A 23,855-nucleotide genomic window follows, 5' to 3' on the forward strand; every position below is an offset into this window, starting at 1 on the left:
TGGTCGCGGTCCGCAACTTTCTAGATAGGCTTTCCTTCCTTTTTACTAACGTACAATAAGCATTAGTTGAAATTTAGAAAAGAATTCCAGTAGTTTTTTACTTGAATTACGTTTTCATGACTTTAATGTCATTGTTGGAATGACTGCTTTGGCGCCATTAGCAAAATTTGAAGTATTAAAAAATGTGTAAAATATGTAATAAAACAAAAATTAAAATACTTGAAAAAATGTGCGGATTTACCAAATATAAAAAAGAGGATTGAATAAATAAATGTATGATAGAAAAATTGTTTGGGAAGACTAATAGCCAATATATTATTAAATAGTTTTCCCAGGAATAAGAAGACAGAGGTCTCTGGAATTTTGTGTGGCAGTGGAAATAGGTAGAGGAGTTCGGAGCAATAGTCGAAGGGTAGTTAAGCTGGTGTACATTTGCTAATTTCTGCAAATAAATAATATATCAACACTAATCTACGATAGTTTGCTCTAGCATTTAGTTATCATTGTTTTTAGAGTGTGCGCTAGCAAGAGATTTTTGGGATTAAATTAAGCGTGGTTTAAATACCATATATTTAAGAAAGCACCACGAAGAAATTTAATAATCATTTAGATCGAGATGAACAGAAACAAGAGACTAGAAAGAGCAATAGAAATAGGTGTAGAGAGACTGAGAGGATCGTTGTACGAGAAAGAATGCGAAATAAAGGAAAAATTACTAGAATTAAAAGAATGCGAATTGCGTATAAAGAACAGGGAATCCGGTGTGGAAGAATCACTAAGAATTCTAGAACAAGAAAAGAAGAACAACGAGTACCTGAGAATAGTAAATAGCAAGACTGAAAAAATATTTAATTCAGCAATAAAGTCTTTAAAGTCAAAAGAGAAATTATTGGAAGATGGTTTGAATTCAATAATAGGTGAGTTTGGTATACTAGACAACAGTGGAGATGAGGTGGAGAAACTGGATATTAACATGAAGATTGAGAATATAAAATCATATATTAGAAAAATAAAAAGAAATGAGGATGACATATTAAAATATGCAAAAAGGCAACAAATAGAGAAAATAGGAAATTCTACTAGTTTATGCAAATGTGGTTTTCCTATATTTTCAGTAAATGACGAGATAATCGTTGCAAAGTCGCAAAAAGGAAATGAATCGGAACTGGTTGAGTTAGAATTTAGATATATGGAGTTGGAGTGGGAGAGGAAGGCAATAGAACATACTAAAAATACGTTAAGACAGGAGAAATTGAGGCAGGAGGAGATAATGCAAAGCAAGGAAGAAAGACTAAAACATAAGAATAGCGAACTGGAGAATAGATTAAGAGAGGTTAAAAGAATGGAGCATATTCTAAAAAAGAATATATCTACTCTGAACAACTCCAAGTTAAAAAGGAATAGTTTACCGAACAATCTTGAAAAATATACTAGCGATGCCGAGGATAACTATATATCAACTATGAGAAGTAAAAAGTATGATAATAATAATAACGTTGACAACACTTCAGGTATAACACCAGAAAAAAAAGGTACTAGTACTGAAAAGTGCAGAAATTTGAATGGTGAAAGTTTTGGTACTCGAGTTAATAGCAACGATGAAAACCTTTTTTCAAGCAATAGGAACTATACAGAAAGCATAAGCGAATTGACACCTGAAAAAAACAAACATAAAATTAATATAACCTATCCTAACTCTAAGAAACTAAGCCTGACAACTAGAATGTCTCCGCTGCTTAAAAGCCAAAGACAGAGACTAAGACATATTCTTTATGAGGAGGAACTATGTTCTGAAGATGCTTCTCATGGACTAAAACCCAATATTGGAGCTGATTCCTTGAATGGAGACAATTCTTCGAGTAGAGTTGATTCGCCGAGTAGAGTTGATTTGACTAACGAAGTTAATGTCTTAAATGGAATTAATGCTCTGAAAATAACTATTGATGATGAAAAAATAAATGATGAAATTTTGAGTCCAATTTTATAGTTGTTTATGTATAGTTTTTTAATAGTTTATAGAGATATAATAATTCACGGCTGTTTAAAAAGATGACGAAAAAATCTCTTTCATGTAATTCTGTCGAATATTTTTCGTTCAAGTACATATGCAAAACCGTATCGGTACACTGAAAATACAAAATCCATAAATTTCAATGTGTTTATCCAATATTTGAATTAATTAACAATAAAATATTTGCACAAGTACAAATTATTCACCATAAAAATTATCATGCCAACAAATTTGATAGACATTTTTGTTGAAAGTAAAAAATCCACTAGAAACAAATAATGTATAATTCTAAATGATAAATAATAAATGAAGAAAAAGTAGAAATGGAGAAAAAAAGAAATATGGGAATTCACCAAATCTTCTCACTTTAGGATATTTGGGGATAGAAAATAAGAGGAAGGAATGAAGATATAAAGAAAAAAATGATAATGAGAACAAACAAACAAATGGAATTCAAAATAATTGAATTTTAACGACAAAATTTGTTTGTTTCACTCCATTTTTTGACAAAAACCTTTTTTTTCCTCTCTCCTCTCTCATTGTATCTCTATCTCTTTTTTCTCTCATTCACGGTTTTGTTCTCCAATGTAAAATCTATCATATTAAGAATTAGTCCAAACTTTTTTGAACATCTTCCACTTGCTTTTCATCATAATTCCTAATGGCATGTTTAATTGCATCTTCTGCCAATAATGAACAATGTAGCTTAATTGGAGGTAAGTTCAAGTCACGAGCAATAATCTTATTATTTATATTTAGTGCCTCTTCTCTTGTCTTACCAATAATTAATTCTGTAGCATAAGAGGTACTCGCAATGGCTGATCCACAACCGAATGTCTTAAATTTTGCGTCCTTGATTATTCCATCTTTAATGCTAACTTGCAATTTAACTACATCACCACATGCAGCTTTTCCGACAACAGCTGTACCCACATCCTTGTCATTGCTCGGAAGAGTGCCCACATTTCTTGGATTTCTAAAGTGGTCATGCACTAATTCACTATATCTTAGTGCTCTATGACAAATTGGGATCCATTGTCTGGAAAGAAGTTTGCTAGTGAAAGATTGTTTCAATTGTAGCATCTACTACTCAATTAATGAACAAAGCTTTCTCCTATTTGAATATCAAATATAGGGGTGTTTTCCCCAAATTACCTTACCTTAACTCGCCTTTGTCGCTTCTTCAAGTATATATTTACCTATTCAATCCTGCTTACTTTGTTACCAACAAAGCTGCATGTCATAAACAAAATTCAGGAACGACAAAAACTAACTTCAATTTACTTTCTGTAACTTCCTGATATCGGTCTTAATCTTTAACAACAAATTTAATTTACAAAATCGCACATTAAAAATGCTGGTACAAAAAAGCTTTTTCCGCTATCTGTAAATGTCTTTTCTTTACTTTGTAATGCCTCAGTGTATCCGACAAAATATAAAGGGAAACAAAAAAATCTTCTCTAAGACTATGGATTACTTAGTTTTAAAAATCAACCAAACATTTTATTTATTTGAACTGAATTTATCAAATCTAATTCAGCCTACTAAACTAAATATAACTTTTTCATTTAGAAATATAATATTAATAGTTGAGCGCCATATAGTAATATTTGACTTAGATTCGAGGACTGTAAATGCTTTTAAAGTACGAGAATTGCAGCAAGTTCATTTTTAAACAAAAAAAATCTAGCAGAACAAAGATTACACAGCACAAAAATAAAAATAGAGTAAGATCTAGCAGAACAATTTGCTAATTTAGCACTTTATTCACTAAGGATTGGAAGCTTGATTTTATTTACTCATAAGTATTACTCTCTTCACAGTGTCAACGTCCAAAAGTACCTTGTCTTTTTGTCATTGCCTTGACTCCGTTGAACCAGAACTTCCAACTTAAAAAATTAAACATATTTAGATAGCCTAGTTTTCGAACAATCAATTATAAGATTGTTTCTAATTCAGAACTTGTCTCTAATATTTGCATCAAGTGTAATTAAAAGTGCAATACCACAAAAAACGCTTGAACCAAATCTAATGGTTTTTACGTAGATATCATAATTCTGAGAAAAGTTAGAGGAATGAAACTGTATATAGTGTTCAATTGCATTACCAGTTTTCTCACACATTTATTTGTTGATATTACTAATAATTACCTTGGTCCTAATGATACAAGAGAGTAGTTCGTATCCATGACCTTCAATTAACCATCCTCTTCTAAATCGGTTTCTTCTTAATGCTACTTAATTAATATTACCTTAGTCTGTTGAATAGTCTCGCGAATCACCCGAACCCTGGTTTTCATGTGTAGAAGGCGAATGTAATGAACTTTGTGATTCAGATGACCTAATTAATTCCTTTTCAAATCTGTTTACATCGTCAAACCATTTTTTGATTTTAAAGTACGTCTTCTTTAGAGCTCTTCTACGTTTTCTATTCCTTTCTTTCTTAATTAATTCCTTTAGAATACGCAACAGAGCTCTTCTTGTTGAATAAAGACTTCTTTCAATTAAACTTGCTTCGAGGAATAGGCCCTTCAAGTCGCTTAATTCAACCAAGTCAACCAATTGATTAATATCTAATTCGGCTAATATTTGTCTTGTATTATAACCAAATAGATACTCAAGTTGTTTGTACAAATGTCCAATGTAGTAGTTATGGCCTACTCTATCGAAGCCATAAATTCCCAATGGCACATGAGCTCTGTCAAGGTACAACTGCGGAATATACGTGTAATCATGGTATCCAGTTAATATGCCCTCCTCCTCGAGCTTTCTAAGTCTAATGGACTCTTTAAAGCCGACTTCTTTGCTATCGTAAAAGTAAAAGTGAGGATAAAAGTACAATTTATCAATCACGTCAGTAACATATAATAATTTAGTCCTTTCTTCCTTTATCTTCAATATAATTCTGATCCTAAGTTCATCTTCTTTTGTTTCATTCGTAATTATTTCATCCTCGAAAGTGGCTATTCTTCCAAGTAATGCAGAAAGAGATGCACGGTGTTTCTTTACTTCACTTAAAAAGTAAGACTCCAGTTTTAAAAGCTCCTTTCTTCTGACAAAGTTGTCAGCTTCTTCAAAAAATAATCTCCTGACAATCTCTTCAATAATTTCTAATGACTCTCTATAAACTTGTTCAAGTCTACTTTCAGGATCTAAACGGGGTTTCACTTGAATTGGGGCCTTGTCTTTGGTTGGGGATTCAGTTCTTGGAGTGTCTCTTCCCTCGCTCTTTTCTTCATCTATATCGTCATCAAGGCTCATTTCACCATATGGATGACCAATTAGAGGCATACCTTGCTTTTGCAATGTAAATCTAGTATGACTCAAACTTTTACTGTTGCCTATGTTCTTACTATATGTATCAACAGTATTTGACCCATTAATTATATTATATAACTCGTTGTTAACTTCATCAATTACATCATTGTCACCCAAAATTCGGTCTACTCCCATATTTTTTGCATCAATATTTGCTAAAAGAGCAACGGCTGACGATTGTGCCGAGTTTAATTCCTTAAGTTTTCTCAGATGCTTTTGTATACCTTCGGAGTAATCATGTGATTTATCTATCGACTTCTGAATGTGAATGTCTCCTCCTTTAGATTGAACGAGTGATTCTATATCATTGAAGTCGGTTAAATCAAGTGATACGAGCTCTAAGTCATTCAAAACTTCTTCGGCACCTGTGAACAAATCAGCTAGTTTTTTTGAATTTTTACCAAATTCTAAATCTACAAGTTCTTTTAATTCTCTATTCTTCTCAATCAAACTTCCTATGTTATCTTTATTTATGTATCTAGAGTTCTTTAAAATAGAAAGCCCACTTTTTGGAATATAATTTGGATTCTTGTATGATTTTATCAACTGATCTAATCCTTCTGAAACTAACTTAGTTCTAAGTGTCTCTTTTAACTTTGAAAGAGCATCGTACAATAATGTTTCAGCTTGTAAATAATCATCTCTTGTTTTTTCATATTCTTTTATTTGACCGAATTTGTCATTTATCATACTTTCTAAGTCGTCTAAAGGTGCTTGTTCATCAGATGTAGATGAATCACCTGAAGATATTCTTTCATTATTGATTTTTGCTATACTTTCTGCGACTGCTTCTGGATCATCTTTATGCATAAGTTTGTCTCTTAAACTCTCAACTAAATTTTTCAAGTGGATATTAAGAGACTCTAAGTTAACTACTTCTTTGTCCATTCCTAAGAAGAACCTCTCTGGAGCTGGAAGAATAGAATCTGGAATCTGCTTTTGCATATTTACAAAGTCTCTAATGTTAATAAGCTTACTTTGGTCAAAATCTGTTGATAAATAGTTGTTTAAATATAGAGAATTTTTTCCGCAGTAATCTACCTCAAAATCTAAACCAGTATCTACATTGTGAATTTTCACTTTACCTGCTCCCAAACTTTTCATTTCAAACCCAGTTGCTGGTACTGGTAAAATTAATCCTCTTGGGTCAAATTTACCTTGATCCACAACAGTCTTTGGTATAAAGAAGTAATTTGTGTTAAAACGACTATTTATAAAATCTCTATATGCAGTAATGCTTGTTCCGCAATCCTTTCCTTGTTCTCCAATTCTTTGTCTAAAGTATCTAACCTGTTCTTTTATATTTGGATCAGTATCACCAGTCCTGACCAAATCAAACATTCTTGAAAGTTGGTCTACATTCATCTCAGAAGTATCTACCAGTACAAAATCATCTAAACTGTCTATTACTCTTTTTTGTGCTGATGTCGAGTGTATCGAACTTTCAAACAAGATCTGAGATGGAGTCTTCGGGAATCTTCTTTTTTGTACGACAGATATCTTAGATGTCTCTTCATAAATTGAATACAAACTAGGGGACATGTCTACTCTGACTGCTTTGTATAAACTTCCATCTGAAGAACTACTATCGTCAAGATTCGAACGTGTTTCTAAATTTGAACTGGGACCTCTACTTAAGTGGTATAAGGCAGGATTTTCTAAAACTGACGTAATATTTACTACTTCACTTGGTTTTGGTTTACCTTCAAATCCAAATCTACCTTTAAGTGTATCATATGGTGTGGGTATCTCATTGTCGTCACTGTCAAGAATAAGTCTGTCTGTAAACAGAGCTTCTTCCAGTATATTTTTTGGACCGTTCTTTTTATACTTTACAAATTCATCACTTAATTTGTGTCTCAAAAATAATGCAATATCAATGTTTCTTACAAACGGATCTACACCACTCTTAGTATTCGGAATATAACCAAGTGCAAGAGCTTCTTTTTCCCTCAATTTTAGTGAGAAAAGTAAAAACTCTCTTTCTGTCATTACTGGACCTAATGGATTTCTTTCCAAGTATTTCTCCCTGTATTTGTTATATATTTCCCTCAACCTCTTGTCACTCTTTCCCAACATCTTCCAAACCTTCAGATATGCCTCATCCAACTCCTCTTTGGTAGCATTCTTTCTAACGCGAGGCATATACTTAAGAGCCAATTCTGGATCAAAATCGTGCTCATCCATATCATCAAATAACAAATATTTTGGTAAAATACCATCCATCTTCTTTGTAGTTACTTTACCAAACAATGCATCTACTTCAACGTCAGTTAGATTCATCTCATCCTTGACGTACTTTTTTAACTCTCTAGTCATTCTTTTTACTTCCCCAATTGATGGAAGTTGACCTGTTATGTTATATACATGTTCTCTAAAGGATTCCCTTAAAAATCTTAAGCGAGCTTCAGGTGAAAGATCCATAAGAGAGTCTTTAGACAATAACTTATGCGGCTCAAATTTATATGGGTAGTATTCTGCAAGGTGTCCGAATGTTCTATTCCCTGCACTACCCTGCTCCTCTTCTCTAAGTCCTCCCATCATGCCACCATAGTATCCACCTCCAATAGAACCTATTTTGAGAGTGCCATTCTCGCCTTTAGCGTCATTCCACCTCCAATGATTAGTAGGTCTATTTTCTAAGGGAACTACTGAGTATGGATTGTACCAGAAGTAGTCGTATCCTCGAACTAGTGCTACTTTAAACATACATGGCAGTAGCAATGCCAACTTTTTCTTTGAAATTCTCATTTCAGTTGGAATTAGCTCTTTCAGTTGCCTTTATTTCTCAGTTTACTTTGACTCGAACTAAATAAATATCTAATATCAATATTAAAAATATATATATTTAAATACGATACACCTTATAAAATAAAAGATGTAGTCATAATGTGACCTGTGAAAATACGCACTTTAATAATCAGTGCTACATTCCATTCCTACAAATATTTACTTTTATGCGTATCTATATCCCTTTTATTTCCACTAGTACCTATAGATATGTACTCTTACACACTTTGTTACTAATATCCTGTAATATCTACGTAATGAACCTATGTTTACTATCCATCTATCTTAATATCTAATTCACGTACCTTACCGCCAAGACGTCTCTTACATTTTGTCAAATCACATATACTCATGCGATATCTTGCCTATTGCCATACATTTATTTTCAATATCTATTATATTTTGTTCACATCAGTTGTTTTCGTGCATTTTACAGTAGTTTTTGTCTATTTGTTTTGGAATTTTAAACATTATATATAATCAGAAAAATTCATTATTCCCGCAATATGCTATCACTTAATTCTACTTTGTATTTAAAGGTAACTTATGCCATATGGCGCCATACATTGTGCCTGATTGTTAATATGCAGATTAGTAACAATTAATGCATTTTCTGTCTACCCATTGCATATTTTGAAACTTGTATATATGTCATAACCATTATTTTCATACGTTTATCTGGAAAGACAAATATATGCACTTTCTTTACACGTAAGTCAGTTTTATGGGTCACTACTAAGCACTAGCTTCTATTAACCCCAAATTTAGGTTGAAGATTGTAACTAAATATTTTTTGTTTAGTGAAATAAAAGTAATATCAAATAACTCTAGAAATTTACTTGTTAGTTTTTAGCTATCGAAACTTAAAGTGTGTAAGTTACTTTCAATATTTCAAGACGACATGAATTTTCAAAATGAAAGGTAATTCACACTTATAAAACAAGAAATTTTAATAGCATTATCTTTTTTTTAAAGAGATATATGGGCTAAAATTATCGAGTCGACTACAACTATATGCTTTTTTCCTCCATCTACCCCTCCCTCTATAAGCACATTGACCACTAGACCATTCTAAAGATAGTATAGTGCTGTCACTTGCTTATTGTATCAATTTATGTGATATGCATAACAGTCCGTGTACGAACATCCATTTACTACCACATAGCAACTTTTTAAACTCCGCAACTTCATCCTATCTTATGTCAGTTTTTCACCTACATCCACAAAAGAAATGACAGGGACGGGATTCGAACCCGCGCAGTTACCTATAGGTGCCTAAAACCTACCCCTTAGACCAACTCGGGCACCCTGCCTAATGGAGTCCCGGCCTTGGTATTTTCGAGTGTATATTATACAAAGAAATGTAATTCAAATTAATTGTAAATAAAGGAAGTAATAACGTAAATTACATTATTTTCTGTGATTTAGCAGTTAAGCCAATAAAATTTTGCTTTATTATCTAGACTCTTGTATCAGTTAGGAATTATGTAAATTGCAAAAACATTTCGGGAGTTTCTGCCTCGTATTTATCTACCCTTAGGGCAACACGTGATTTGATTTTACTCTTGAATTTCTCTTGATAAAGATAGAGCAATTTCTTGCGTTAGATACTTCCATAAATTAGTTTTATATTTAAATAAAAATAAGTATATTGAGTTACTAAGTGTAAAGTTATGTAGCTGATTTACTGCTGTAACTGCCAGACAGTCTAAATCTCGTTTTGTTATTCTATTCGATTCGGAATTGTGAATGTATTTTCCAATTAACTTTATAATTTTCTCGCACATTAAGTCTGCCTTTTCCATAACCTCTTCAGAGTTACTAAAACCATCAATTAAATCATTGCTTTCTTCGACTATGGTTGGCCTTTCTAATTGTTTAGGTAACATTTCCTCAATAATTAAATCATTTTTAAGATACGTTTTTAACCATTCATTTGTTGTATTTATCTTTTTGTTCTTTTTGTAGATTTGTTCAATATTATCAGTTGGAAATAGGTTTACCAAGTACCTTTTTAAACTGTTTGATATATCTCTAGATGTTAAACCTAAAGTTTTAATAGCAGTGAAACTACCACCTCCAAGCATTCCTGCTATTATTTTAACTCCTTTTTCTAAGTCGAAAGTATCAAATTCAGTTGTTCCTTGATGAAAATGTAGCGAGTCTTTGACTAGTGCCTTTATTTCCTCGAATGAACTTTCAATCGCACCCTCTTTTACAAACCTATATCTCAATGCTGCATAAGACTGAATAAAGTGTATAACAATTTTAGCTAAATTTGTATATTCAATTTCTTTTCCTAATGTACTTTCTTCTTCAACATTTTTTGATTCAGTTTTTCCAAACCCAAAGAAATTCTTCGTTCTTTGTAATAAATTAGATAATTTATTCTTAAATGACCCTTTTTCTGCACCTCTTAATTCTCCAACACTCTTTTCTCCCTCCTCTGTTTCTATTTCATCCTCAAACTTCTCGATTTCTGCACCTCTTGTCTCATCTTCTGCGCCCTCTTCATCCATATTTTTACCTATTGATTTAATTAAATCAGATAGCAAGTTCCGAGAACTTTTATCACTAATTGAATGTGATTTTTCTACTATATTTTCTGTGTTTTCGTTCCTGTTTTGCAACTCCTCGACTTCGCTAACAGTTTTACTGCTCTCTTCTTCAACATTTTCATCCTGTTCATTATAAACTGGTCTGTTACTCGTATAATCATCCTTACTCCCTTCAGAAACGTGTTTTTCTACATTGGATAGTTCTTCAGGTTTGATTGAGGGAGGAGTCTCTTGATCAAATAATTGATCTATCTCTAAACCAACGCTCTTACTTGCTTCTTCATTAGTAATATAACCCGGATACTTTGATGTTCTTTCATTATCATCAAAACTGTTGCTCTCCTCTTTTTCCTCTAGATTATATACTTCTTTCTCATTTCTATCTAAACTTACATCTGTCAATTCCAATTCAGGTTTTTTATTTTTACCATTATCAGTTGAATCAAACCTTAACCAGTCCAGTGGAGAAAAGTTACTTGTTTCAGATTCAATACTTGAATCTGGGATTCTTGACTTATCATCTTCGCTTTTTATTTTTTCCATTAATTCACGAGCAGTTTTAACAGCTTTTGACGATCTATCAGCAACTGTCTCCTCTCTAACCTCACTCTTTTCGGACTTTTTACCTCTATTTGTTTTATCAATGTTGGAATTCTTTTTGCTTCTTCTTTTGTCCTTTCTTTTCTTACTCTTATTGTTTTTCCTCCCTTTACCCTTTTTATTCATTTTCTCTGACATTCCACCTATTTCGTTTGAAGAGCTGCTACTAGTACTCTCTAGAGAAGTATCTTTATTCAGATATTTATTAGCATCACCAACCTTATTTTTATCATATTCAAATCTATTTTCAAACATCTCCATGTTACCCCCATTTATATCACTTTGTAAATTATTATCACTAACCTCGTTTTCAAAAGAATTTAAATTGAATAGTCCCAACTCCTTTGCTCTACTCAAATTGTTAGCAAACTCATCATCATTCAGAGGTTTTATTGTATTTTCTTCTTTTAAAGTACCATATTTATCTGCTGCAGAACCGTTTCTTCTTTCAGATAAATTCATAAGTTTTTTTGACGTTTCAACTTTCAATTTGTCCAAAAAGTCACATATAATGTCCCTTATCTCTATGTCCATCATCCAACTTACTTGATTATAACTCTGGTAGTTAACTTGATTTCCAAACATTTTTATTTCAATATCAATAAATATGAGCCATAGTTCTTTGACTATTTCTCTTTTCTCATCATAACTTAACTCAAGGTCTGATGTTTTTTCTTCAAATCCATTTTGTATTAATAAATTCCAAACTAAATCTGGAAGAGAAAATTTGTCCTCATTATTAAGATTTTTAAATAAATCGTAAATACCTGTATTGTCACAAGAATGCTCCGAAATACTTAACCCTATACCAATTCTCCCTAGGTATTCATTGATGAAAATGATGAACCATTTAATTCTAGTACTAACCATGCTTTTTTCATCTCCGATTTCTGAGGATTTCTCTCGTTCATCTTCAAATGCCCCTTTTGTCATGCTTAAATCAACAACACTCTCCACTTTTTCACTCTTTCCTTCCATCAAATTATCCTCCTTAACGAAATCATAACCAGATCTCTCACCCTGTTCAGTCAGCTCTTCTTTTGTTGTGCTAGCTTCATTAGAAAACTCGAAATTTCTTGGAACATACATTGAAGAGGTTGAAATTGATGAAGATGAAGATAATGATGGCGAGGCAGTAACTTCTCTCTCAGATGAATCTTTTGAAGAGGCATCTCCCTTGGATATTCCTCCAAGCGAATCCCTATATTGCCCTATTGTTTTAATTGCTTCATCAACTCCCAAACTCTCTAAATATAAATAGTATTTGTAATCAACCTTGTCATTTATTTTGTAGCTATAATATCTTTCCAAACCATTAAAGAACTCATTTAAGGAATATAAAACCAATTTTCTTTTTGTTTCTTCTGAAATCTTTTTATCTCCTGCTGTTAGTATTCCGCTACTCACAAATCCCTGCCAAATTTGATAAGGAACATCGTTGAAAACAAGTTCCTCGCTTCCAAAAGAACTCCAATTCGTACTAAAAAATTTAAAGTTGTCCTCTGTATACATAGAATTATTAATTATATTCAAAGGTAGACCATTCCTAGCCAAATTATCTCTGCAAAATTCTACAAACATGAATATTCTCATTCCTATCCCTCTCTTTACCTCTTCATTTAATGTACCATATGATTCATCTTGTTTTGATACTAAACTCAAATCATCTAACAATGATGATTCCTCTTTGTCCAAAACTCTATCCGATGTATCTGGTATTCTTTTAAGTTCGGTTTTCTCATTTTCGTCCATGTATAATGGCATGACATGTTTTGGTATAATTTGTGGCTCAATTTGTTCATACATTTTTTCCTTTAATATTTCATTAATTTTTGAAGTTAATTGAACATTTGTATCCTCCTCTAGATTTCTAGCTTCTTCCATAAGTTCAGAGAAGTCCTCAAATTCTTTTGGGACCAAGATGTTATTGTCCCATATCTCATTTTCAGGTTCAAATAATGACATTGGATCATCACACAATTCTGAACCTTCTGGGATGGTTATGGGAATGAGTCTATGACCCTTATGGACATTAAATGGACCGACTCCCGGAACCTCTAGACTTTCAAATGGGGGAGTATAGCAAAATGTAAAGTGAGAGCCATTGTCATTTTCATTTGATCCTCTATTCTCTACTTCTTTTCCCAATAATACATTTTTATTATTTAATAACATCAGTAATGCGCAAACATATAAATATATTTCCATTTTTAAAATTTCATTTATCTCAATATTATACAAATATTTTTTTAGAAAGAATTAAAGGACGCAGGCCTTTTATTACCCTACTGCCATTTAATTTGTTTTATATAAATACTAATTCCTATTTAAATATAAAATATGAAAGAGATGCATTGCTATTTCCATTTATTTCACTAAGAATTCTTTAATGTCACATGAAAAGCTTTTTGTGTGCTTTTTTTAGAATAAATTAGACATACACACAACCTTTAAATTAGATTTAAAAAAATAAATGGGATAATTTTCAATGAGACACTCAAAAAAGGCAACTTTTTGAACAGAAAAGAAAACGATTAGTGTATATGTAAATAAAAGAATTGTTAGATATAATACGATTCATTGTATTATAAATAATGATAGAGTTTAAAGTAGATTAGTTCACGGGGAGATTAAATTACAAACAAAAATTATTTATAATTTCTTTGGTCTGTTAAGAAGCTGTTATTTTTCCCCAATAATTTCGTTTTCACTGTTAATATTTTGAAATTTAATCGGGAACCACTCCTTTCTTTCTTCAGATATTTTATAAACTAGGAAATAAATCAAACGTTTTTATGAATATGTTTGATTTTAAAACTTAAATAATCGTCATTTTTGTCTGTTTTCTTCTCCCACTTCCCAATATAAGAGAAAGTATTTATTTACTTAAGTAGAAATACCAGTATAGTTGTGAGTAATACACCAAAATAGACATTTAGTTGGGAATTAGCAGAGGAGTTCTTATCAACTGTTGAATCTGTTCCTGGTTCAACATCTTTCATTAAAGTGCTGTTATGAGGTACAATATCATCCTCCTCCTCTGAGATATGTTTAGTGCCTTTATCTGAAGTAGTGTTCGTGTTCTTTGCTCCTTTTGCTTCAATATTTGAGGTTGTTTCATTAGTATGTGTGTTGCTGCTTTTTGTAGACGGGGTCACAGTTGTGGTACTTGAGGTAGAGGAGTTGGAGAGTAATGTTTTAAATTTGTTGCAAATATTAGATTCAGGTTCAATATCGCAAGGACAGCCCGGATTATTCAGGTTTCTGTAACAACTGCAAATCAAAGCATCCTCATCGGTAACAAGTTGGTCTTGAGAACAAGGACATCCTTCAATTTCAGGTTCTATCGCACACTTCTCTTGGATAGATTCTTCTTCAATTGGTATGGGAGTAAGTCTTCTGCAGGATTTGAGAGTAATACAATGTTCCGATAATTCAGAATCCCCATTACAAAGGCCATACTCTCCAAGAGGATTTAAGAAAGATGTGCAATTAGCATATGGGGTTACGTAGGTTAAAGGCGATACAATACACATTCTGTCATGCTCTTCATCTAAACTGCTTAATCCACTCAAACACTTGCATTCATCTGAATCTGGTTTTGAACAGAAACAAGGAGAGCTGGAGAAGCCGCTTTGTTGAGAATCATAACAAGAACAATCCGATGATACGAAGTCATAAAATGTTGGTCGTGTTTCTAATAATGGGTCACATGGACAACCAGGTATTTGTGGAATCAACGCACATAATAATATGAAATTTGGAGTTTTTGCTGGATTTTCGGATAAACCGGAAGAATTTGAATCGGAAACTCCATTATCATCGGCATTTTTCTGTCCTTCCTCAGATTCTAGTATGATGTCTTGTGTTTTTATCTCAATTATAAGTCCTAAAAGTAATGTGATCAGAATACTAAATCTCATCTTTATATTTTTGCTCAATTAAACTATAAATTTACAAGAAGAATGTATTGTGTTCAATCTTAATATTTTTTTAAAAGTATTTTAACTTGCATGAAGTAATGGATATTGTGCATTACCTGCATTTAGTAGTAATATGAATCTCTACTCGGGCGCTTGTAGATTACTCGAAAAAGAGTAAATTTGTTGATAATGGATTTAAAGTATGTCAAAAATGCTAGATAAAAGGCTGTTGTTTCTTTTTTAGCTCTGCTTTCTAATTTCTCATATTTTGTATTGAATTATAACCGCTTTACATTAATCTCAGAGCTTTTTTACATTATAGGAACTTATCTTTACACCCTCCTCTCGTTTTCCTGTACCTGTGTTTATACTATAACTTTTTAGTTCCATAATTAGTAACTTTCCTGCCCCCCACATATCCTATTTATTATGTATCTCTTTTACATTGAATTTCAGTAGACAAACAATCTTTGAAGTACTTGGGTTTTCGTGGAGCCAAACATCCCCTATACGAATGACAACAATGGCGAACTCATTAACATTACATTGGCATAGTTTGGTATTCGTAAAAATCAATGTGAGATACGCTTTTCTATATTAACAGATAAGAAACAAACGAAACATGGTAGGAGACAGCGAGAAAACGTGAATAAATGCTGCTATTTTCGAAAAAGAACATGTTGCTTGTGCTAAAAAGAAGAAAATATTAAATATTTACGCATAAATTGTTGAATTAAGATCTGAAGCGGAAAAAAGTAATGTTTTAAAATCAAGTATCAAGTAATCTTTGTGTAATGTTTATGTTTACATCCATTTGGACTTGAGCATCGGTTTTGCTTCAAGCACTGACAAATTCATTAGTTTTTATATTGGGTGGAAATTTAATTAACATTATCACTTATGTTAGTTATTGACTGTTATTAGTGGTATCACCACAAATAATATAAAAAATGCACTTCTATAAAAAGAAAACGGGCGGGGACATAGTATATTAAAATTGCATTAAAACTCGTTACTCGAAGTCTGAAGATTACAAATTCGTAGCTAGGCAACTTTTCGTCTATATTGTGGTTTGAGGTCTAAAAAGTAGTATGTTTTTTTGTAAAGTTGACAGAAAAAAAGACAGGAAGTGTTTGGTGAACATTTATTTGAAGCTCTTCATTGAATTGCAAGACTGGAAGTTGTGAATTCTAAGGCCATTAGTAAAGAAAAAAGAGTGAACGATGCATATTAAAGGGCTGTTTCAATATAAACTATGTCTTGCAATAGCACTTTTTGTCTTCAGCGGAGGCGATCTTGGAACAATATTATCTAAACATAGTTTTTTGGTACTAAAAGAATCTACCACTAATGATACAAATGTGACAATTGTCGATTTGTTCGATAAATTTATTGGAAACATCACTTCAAATAAAGGGTGTGGGTTTGGTGAGGATTACTCCAAAGACCACAAAAAAATAGATCAAGATCCACTGGGTGTTGATTATATAGATATAACGTCTAATTTGGACTCAACAACTGAATTATCTTTTGGTTCATTTGATGGCAGTTCATTTGCCGACGATTTCTTTGATGATGAAAAACAAGTATCACAGACCTTGAAAATTTTAGATGATTCAAAACAAAAACATAGAGGTTTATCTATACAAGAACAACTTTCAGCAGATTTATTGGCATTGGGATTGCAGGCTATATTAAAAAGGAAGTACAAGACATTAGTTATATTGAACTCTTTTTCATTTGAAAAAATGTCAAGGTGTCTTTACAGAGATAGGAGTCCGGATGCAAAGAATGACAGTTCTTCCGAGTATAATTTTAAGGAGAATTTTTTGGGATGTTGTGTAAATTATATTCCAAATCACATCGATAGTGGTTCAATAAAAAATTATAACAAAAAGACGAGCAAGGATGTATTTTATAAAAATTTTTGTTATGACCTGGAGAATATATTGGATGATGTTTCTATTGCATTTAAAGTGCCGTTTAAGTGGCTTCCAATGGCATCCGAAAAAATATCATTTTTATCCAAATTAAAAATATCTGGTTCCAAAAACTTGGTAAACAATAAAAAGTACTGTCACCTACCGAGAAAAACATTGGATGTAGTATTTGATGTTGATCAGACATTATTAGAAATGGTACCAGTATTTGAAGTACCACAAGGAAGAAAGTCAATAATGCTCGAGATGTTTGATATACCACAGGAATTGAGAGATAAAAAAGGTAACTTTACCTTCCAAGCAAAGACTTTAGGTAACAACAAATTGAGATATAATATACCTCATGAAGTTCATTTGAACCCACAGACAATTGGTTTATTGTTCTCATTGTATTATAGAAGGTTTTTAGATCCGTGTGTGGGATCAATATCGATATTGTCGGCAGGTTTTAATACCAACCTAAAATTTTCAAATTCAATAGATATTGAAGGTGTTTTAGGTTCATCTAGACTTCACATTAGTGACACATTACTTGAGATATTTCCAAATGACAATGACCCAAGTTGGGCTACAGAAAGAACATCACTAATGGCCTATAAAGAGAATCGAATAACAAGTGTTCAAATACCACCACTAACAGCTTCTGAGATTGGCAGAAAATTTGAACAAACAAAGCCACAAAAACTCATAAGGTCATTTGAGGATGGTTTCAGGGAATTGGTTTATAACGGTCTTCCATATTTGGTAAAAGATATGCAAAGATTTAGATTACATACTACTTTGCAGAAGGGATCAAGTTCTTTGGAGTATAAGCTGTTATCTGGTGATTTAGAGCCAGGGTTTTTAAATACTCTGAGGTTTTACCAAACTATGAAAAGGTACCCAATACTAACTCATCCTTTTAATTCACCAAAACTATTCTCGAATAATAGACCACTTTCCTTGTTGGTAGACGACGAATTACTTCATTTTACCTATGCTTGTTCGCTAGAAGCTTGGAGTGATAATGTATTAATAGCATGGACGGAAAAGCTTGGCCCAAGGGAGATAAATATTAATTACTCGAGATATTATTTACCTATACCTTTGCAACATACTTTACCAAAGCCACTGAATATGGGTAGTTTTTCCAGAAATTTAAACATGATGATGAATTTGGACTATTTTGAAGGATTAACACTACAGATAGGCGAGTTAAAGTCACTTAATGCATCTAATACATCTTCGAACAGTAAACACAACAAATCAAGGAAATTAAATGATGATGCGAGTAATAATAACACGAGTGAGAATTTAAAGGACATGGAGCAGTTTTTATCGTCAGTCAACGATAATGAATTAGATTGGTCGGGGAACATTATTGAAAAGAGTGATAATATATTTAATATCAAACTAACAAATGGTTCTGATTCAATAACACCCAGCAAATTTTTACATTTGGTTTATCCAGACGGCAACAATTTGTCGAATATGTTTTCCTGTCCATACGACATATCAAATGTAAAATTACTATATTTAACTGTCATAATACCCTGTGAATTAATGTTTGTATTATATAATAAATTAGAAGAATTGAACAACCAAACAGATGTATTGAATAGTGAAGAGGTTATTTCTCAAAGAAATGATCTGTATTGGCTAATTAAAATGGTAAGTATGTTTGTAGTGACAAATGAAAGGAGAGACACAAATTGCGATAACTTTATAAGTCTGCTTTCTGGTAAAATTGCGTATATAGATGAAGGAAATGTGTTTAACAGAAAAGTAATATACTCATCTATATACTCGTTGTCTGTTTTAAAAACAGTTGTTGGCCTTCCAATATATAGAACAATAACAATATGGATTCAAAACAGTGGAATACTTGAGGACTCTCAGATATTAAAGGCTGAAATGGAGAAGGAGATGAAGAGAATGGAAAGTAAATTAAGCAATACACAATATGTACCATTGCAAACATCAAATCAATATCCTCCAGGAACAATAACGGAAAAGTCTGTGTATGATATAGAAAATCTTATAATTTTGGAACCTGTTAGGTTAAAAACTGTACAAGAGGTACAATTTTACTCAACGTTGAAACAATTGACCGATTCTATTAATATATTTTCCTTACTCGAGACAGTAAAAAACTCAATAGATCTGTCATACAAGGATTTGGGAGGGAGATTAAGATTAGATGAACCAAATTCAGTTACATCACAAGGAGCAATAAGTTTAATGATGTATTCTATATGTTACAGTATGGCAATAGAACATAGCGATAATTTTCACTTGAACATTTGTAATATAGGGAAGCCAGTATTCTCAAGACCTGTACTAAGAAAAAACCAGTTGGATTGGTTCAAGTATACATTTGCAAAAGTGATGACAAGTAACGGTATTAAAATGTCATTCCCAATTTCAAGAGCCTTTGAGAAAAAGTATGAAACATCGATATTTTTGGGTGGCAATAAAATAAAAAGTAATTCAAGTACATTATTTCAACCATATTTTATTGGGTTGGATTATAAATTAATAAAACATGTATACGATGAGGATAAGGACGATATTAATAATGATAATACAAATGTCAGCCAAAAGGATATGATAAAAAAGAGTTTGACAATGTTAAATGATGACTTACTTTATTTGTTATTATTGTCACTTTCATCTATTGATTATAAACCATTTTTTGTTCGTCAGTGTGTTACAGTAACCGTTTCACTTTCAAGATTTCATTATAACCAGAAAGATCATAAAATTATAAATGGATCAAAAAAAATAAAGAATGAGGATGTTGCTAATTTTATATGTGAAAAAATAAGAGATTACCTCTCAGATCACGTGCCAGAATTCTTTAAGATTTAAATAACGCAATATCTATCCAAGCAAAAATGAACAAAATATATTTTGTCATATTTTCAAACATATAAAACAAATTTGTGTAGCTGTTGAATAACAATTTATAAAGAGTTGACGAAATGCTGTACTTCTTCCAATATTTACATTGTTTTATCATTATAACAAATTGTAATATAGATAAAATTTCTAGTTTTATAAGGCTTTAAATAAGAAACAAAGATATTGACGACTGTTTATACAATAATATTAACATAAAGTTAAATAGCTATTTAAAGTTAATCACTACATATCATTTCTATTTATCTGAATGGGGTTGGCATGAAAAGTAATTCTTGTTTTGGGAAGTTTTAAAGGTTCCACATATTTCTGATTTTTTTTTCTAACTCGTGGAGATAAGCTGAAATCTTCCAATAGTTTTTCTGCAATGTTTATCCCAATAATATCATTTAATTGATTTTGGCTTTTTCCACGTGTAAAGGTATTCCATCCTTCATTAATTACATTTTTAACAGCATTACTAAAAGCATAATAGTGAATATTTAAGTTAGATATATAAAAATAGTAATTAAAATATTTTTTTTGAATATTCCATCAAACTTACTGAATATTTGAATTTTTGCCTATGTTTATGTATTCAAAAGCTGTGTCTATACTAAATAATTCGCTCGTTTCATGAACATATGAGTTGTACTTGTTTAATTTGTTAGATTCTAGATAGAATAAATGTCTTGTATCAAAAAGTTCTTTTGGTATGAATTCGGTGTCTCTGTACGGTATTTTTAGTTTAATGTTCCCATCTTCTAAAAGTACCAGTTCACTACTATCTTTATTTTTTCTCAGTTTCTCTTTATTATTAACTTTTGAATTACTTTTGGTATTATTTTCTGGATCTTTTTTCATTTTGCAATCACTTTTTAAATTGCTTCTAGTGTTACTTTGGTTATTCTTTGAATTAGTTTTGCTTTTATGATCGGCTAATTTTTCTGTATCGTTTTTATTGAAAACCTTTATTTCTTCTAATTCTTTCTCCATCCTTTTATTGGTTTTATCCGATTTGTTTTTATTCTTGGCATCTGATTTTTCTGATCCATTTTTGTCGCCACTTTTTTCTGCTTTTTTGTTTCGACTAACAACTGTTTCTGACTCCTCTTTGCCATTATTATCGCTAATTCTACCCTGTTTCTTTTTATCTTTAGACTCTTTGCTATTTTCGTTTCTTTCAGATTCTTGTATCTTATTCTCTGAGTTCTTGTTGCTACTTTTTTTGTTTAAAACTTTCAAGTCTGATTTATTATCATGTTTATCATCATCATATTTTTTAAAAATCTCTTTTCCATTAGGTATATCATTCGGCGAAATTGAAGATTTAGAATCATTTGTACTCTTGAATTTTTTAATCTGATCATTAAAATCTTTCTCTGATAAAATACACACCTTTTTCGACATTACTGGTACATTTCTCTCCATTTTTGTTGTAAAAATAGCCTTCAAAGCCTTTTGCGCTATATAAATAATTAGAATGATTAAAACAACCTAAACTTTCTAGACTTTCTTTGTCACGCAACTCCATCAAAATATTAAAAGTAATTGGTCTCTTTTTTATTTTTTGAATTCAGCAAACTATTTATATCGTTCAAAAGAGTGCAAGTACTCACATATATCCGTAAATAAAGTAAATCAGTAACTGCCCTATTTTATATCTCACATTTTATTTACTCTTTTATTGTAAAATTTTACATGTTTTCGGCGCCAAAACATGCGTTTATTATTTTAAAGTGTTTAGCCGGTATAGAAAATACACAAATATGTTTTTATAAATTAGCCGTGGTCGAGTAGAAACAAGAAAAGAAGTAACACTTAAAGCTTTGTTTTTGTTTATTGAATTACAAGAAAAAGGGGACCACTATTCATTGTATATATTAAAATAAGGAATAGCATACATTAGAGAGGGGGTTAAAGTTATTTTACCGACATCCGTATACTCATTCTTTTCATTATATTATTTCAAAAAAAATGATTTTTCACCTTAATTAATGATTGACTAAGATAATCAGAAACGATAGCATATTTAATTATAGAAATAATGAATATTTCCAATTCAGATTTCAATGAGGATTGCAATGGGGAGCTTTCTAATATAGCACTAAGGTATGCAAGAAAACAGGTTAATGAAGAGGGGCTAAATGATGATGGCAATTGCAACGGTGTATATCAGTGTGACAAGAACAGAGAGGAAGTTCAAGATAGTGGAGTAATAATGGAGGCAATTGATTATTGTGAGAATAAGAGAAGCAGATTAAATTCAAAAAGGAAAAGAACGGAGAACAGCGACAGTAATGACAACAACAAGGATATCAATTGTGGTGACAATATATGCGATGTTAGTGCCAAAAATAATTCAATTAATTCTTGTTCAAATACAAAATTGACAGGTATTATAGGGCAGTATTTACTAAGTAGAGTTCCACTACCGACAACAAGATCAGATTTACAAAAAAAGTTCACAAAGTCGGAGGGCAATTCATCGTCCAAAAAGATTAATTTGGACGAGATACTTTCAAATATAAATGACATATTTAAGTCAGCACTTGGTTTAGGAATATTTGGACTAAATAAAAATATTGGCACAACTAGCAATCCAAAGTATTATATAGTGCAGTTAAATAACTCTAAATCATATTTAAATTCAATATATAAATATGGGTACATTAATTACAAGCACATAGGCGAGCTTTCACCTTATCAAAATGAGGCAGAAAACTTTGTATCACCAAAATTATGCAACAATTTCGTCTCTTTTCTTAGCTTTCTCTTCGGATTTTTTTCAATAACATCATACATTAATGACAATAAAAATAAAAATGAAGATAATAGTGAACGTGGAAGCGATATTTGTGAGGAAGAAACGAACCAGAAAGTTGAGAAATTAAATGATGATGACATTGAGATATCAAATGGTAAGTCATTTATTTTGAGTTTTATATCCTAATAACTGTATATTGGAATTAATAGATTATTTATTTGAACTTTTGCATGAATTTACTGGTGTTCTATTGGACTTAGGTAAGTTACAGTCATTTAACTGCTATAAATAGTCCATAATTTATTCTACTTCACAATGGACATTACGTAAATATATTTGATTATAGGAAACATGACACTTGAATTGAACAAATTATTCATACCAAAGTCAAAAAGTCAGACGTTTCAGGTGCAAAATGACGAATCTGAAAGTCATGTATTTGACGATGACCAAAAAAACAAGTTTTCGAGTGTATCCATAATATTTTACTTATTGTCTCGCACAGGATACATAGTTCCCGTAATAAGAGCAAAAGATAGTACTGAGTACGTATTCGGATTTAAAAACGGGCCACTTCTTAAATGGAGTCGAAATGAAATTCATAACATTGTTAAATTCTACACAAAAGAATAATTTTTTTACAAAATATTAACAAAGACAACTGTTGTTGTTATTCAGAGTTCTTTCTATTGTATAAACACACAAAAAATGAAAAGTCGTGCATTCGTGTATAATTGACCAATGAAATTCTTACAATAGTGCAAATGAAAAACAATGAAAGCTACCTACATAGTTATATGTGAACGGCGTTCAAAGATAAGCAAACTACAAGTCTACATCATTGAAGTCATGGCACTTTATCTTTAAATTTCTTCCTCCCATTTTATTACTTTTCCTGTAGTATCCTTTGAATCCACGTCTTATATATATTATTGTCTTTGGAGCTATTAGTTTGGGCGGGAAACAATACTATTTATTTTGACAGGAACAAATTCTAGTTTAAATAAATAGTAATTAAATTAAATTATAGTAAGTAAATAAGTTAATAGTAAAGGAAACAAATCGAGAA

The 23,855-nt window shown here is 31.5% G+C and overlaps 8 protein-coding genes across 8 annotated transcripts; 3 read left to right on the top strand and 5 right to left on the bottom strand.

Moving 5' to 3' along the window:
• Nucleotides 1-616: 616 nt before the first annotated feature.
• FG379_000917 (spectrin repeat protein) lies at nt 617-1,987 on the top strand (the record flags this gene model as incomplete). Its single annotated transcript, XM_067326327.1, has 1 exon — nt 617-1,987. One exon carries the CDS (start codon nt 617-619, stop codon nt 1,985-1,987), a length of 1,371 nt encoding a protein of 456 aa, XP_067184535.1.
• A 633-nt stretch (nt 1,988-2,620) lies between these two features.
• Nucleotides 2,621-3,094, bottom strand: FG379_000928 (uncharacterized protein; the record flags this gene model as incomplete). Its single annotated transcript, XM_067326338.1, has 1 exon — nt 2,621-3,094. One exon carries the CDS (start codon nt 3,092-3,094, stop codon nt 2,621-2,623), a length of 474 nt encoding a protein of 157 aa, XP_067184546.1.
• Nucleotides 3,095-4,263: 1,169 nt separating this feature from the next.
• FG379_000939 (signal peptide protein) lies at nt 4,264-8,079 on the bottom strand (the record flags this gene model as incomplete). Its single annotated transcript, XM_067326349.1, has 1 exon — nt 4,264-8,079. The coding sequence occupies one exon, from the start codon at nt 8,077-8,079 to the stop codon at nt 4,264-4,266; it is 3,816 nt and encodes a 1,271-aa protein (XP_067184557.1).
• Nucleotides 8,080-9,677: 1,598 nt separating this feature from the next.
• On the bottom strand, nt 9,678-13,484 carry FG379_000950 (uncharacterized protein; the record flags this gene model as incomplete). The annotated part of the gene is made up of 1 exon (XM_067326360.1): nt 9,678-13,484. One exon carries the CDS (start codon nt 13,482-13,484, stop codon nt 9,678-9,680), a length of 3,807 nt encoding a protein of 1,268 aa, XP_067184568.1.
• Nucleotides 13,485-14,158: 674 nt separating this feature from the next.
• On the bottom strand, nt 14,159-15,199 carry FG379_000961 (uncharacterized protein; the record flags this gene model as incomplete). Its single annotated transcript, XM_067326371.1, has 1 exon — nt 14,159-15,199. One exon carries the CDS (start codon nt 15,197-15,199, stop codon nt 14,159-14,161), a length of 1,041 nt encoding a protein of 346 aa, XP_067184579.1.
• A 1,223-nt stretch (nt 15,200-16,422) lies between these two features.
• On the top strand, nt 16,423-19,989 carry FG379_000964 (uncharacterized protein; the record flags this gene model as incomplete). The annotated part of the gene is made up of 1 exon (XM_067326374.1): nt 16,423-19,989. One exon carries the CDS (start codon nt 16,423-16,425, stop codon nt 19,987-19,989), a length of 3,567 nt encoding a protein of 1,188 aa, XP_067184582.1.
• A 591-nt stretch (nt 19,990-20,580) lies between these two features.
• Nucleotides 20,581-21,450, bottom strand: FG379_000885 (uncharacterized protein; the record flags this gene model as incomplete). Its single annotated transcript, XM_067326295.1, has 1 exon — nt 20,581-21,450. One exon carries the CDS (start codon nt 21,448-21,450, stop codon nt 20,581-20,583), a length of 870 nt encoding a protein of 289 aa, XP_067184503.1.
• A 616-nt stretch (nt 21,451-22,066) lies between these two features.
• Nucleotides 22,067-22,972, top strand: FG379_000886 (uncharacterized protein; the record flags this gene model as incomplete). Its single annotated transcript, XM_067326296.1, has 1 exon — nt 22,067-22,972. The coding sequence occupies one exon, from the start codon at nt 22,067-22,069 to the stop codon at nt 22,970-22,972; it is 906 nt and encodes a 301-aa protein (XP_067184504.1).
• Between the last annotated feature and the right edge of the window lie 883 nt (nt 22,973-23,855).

Source organism: Cryptosporidium bovis (genome assembly GCF_009768925.1).
Source record: "Cryptosporidium bovis isolate 45015 chromosome Unknown contig_18, whole genome shotgun sequence".
NCBI lineage: Eukaryota > Apicomplexa > Conoidasida > Eucoccidiorida > Cryptosporidiidae > Cryptosporidium > Cryptosporidium bovis.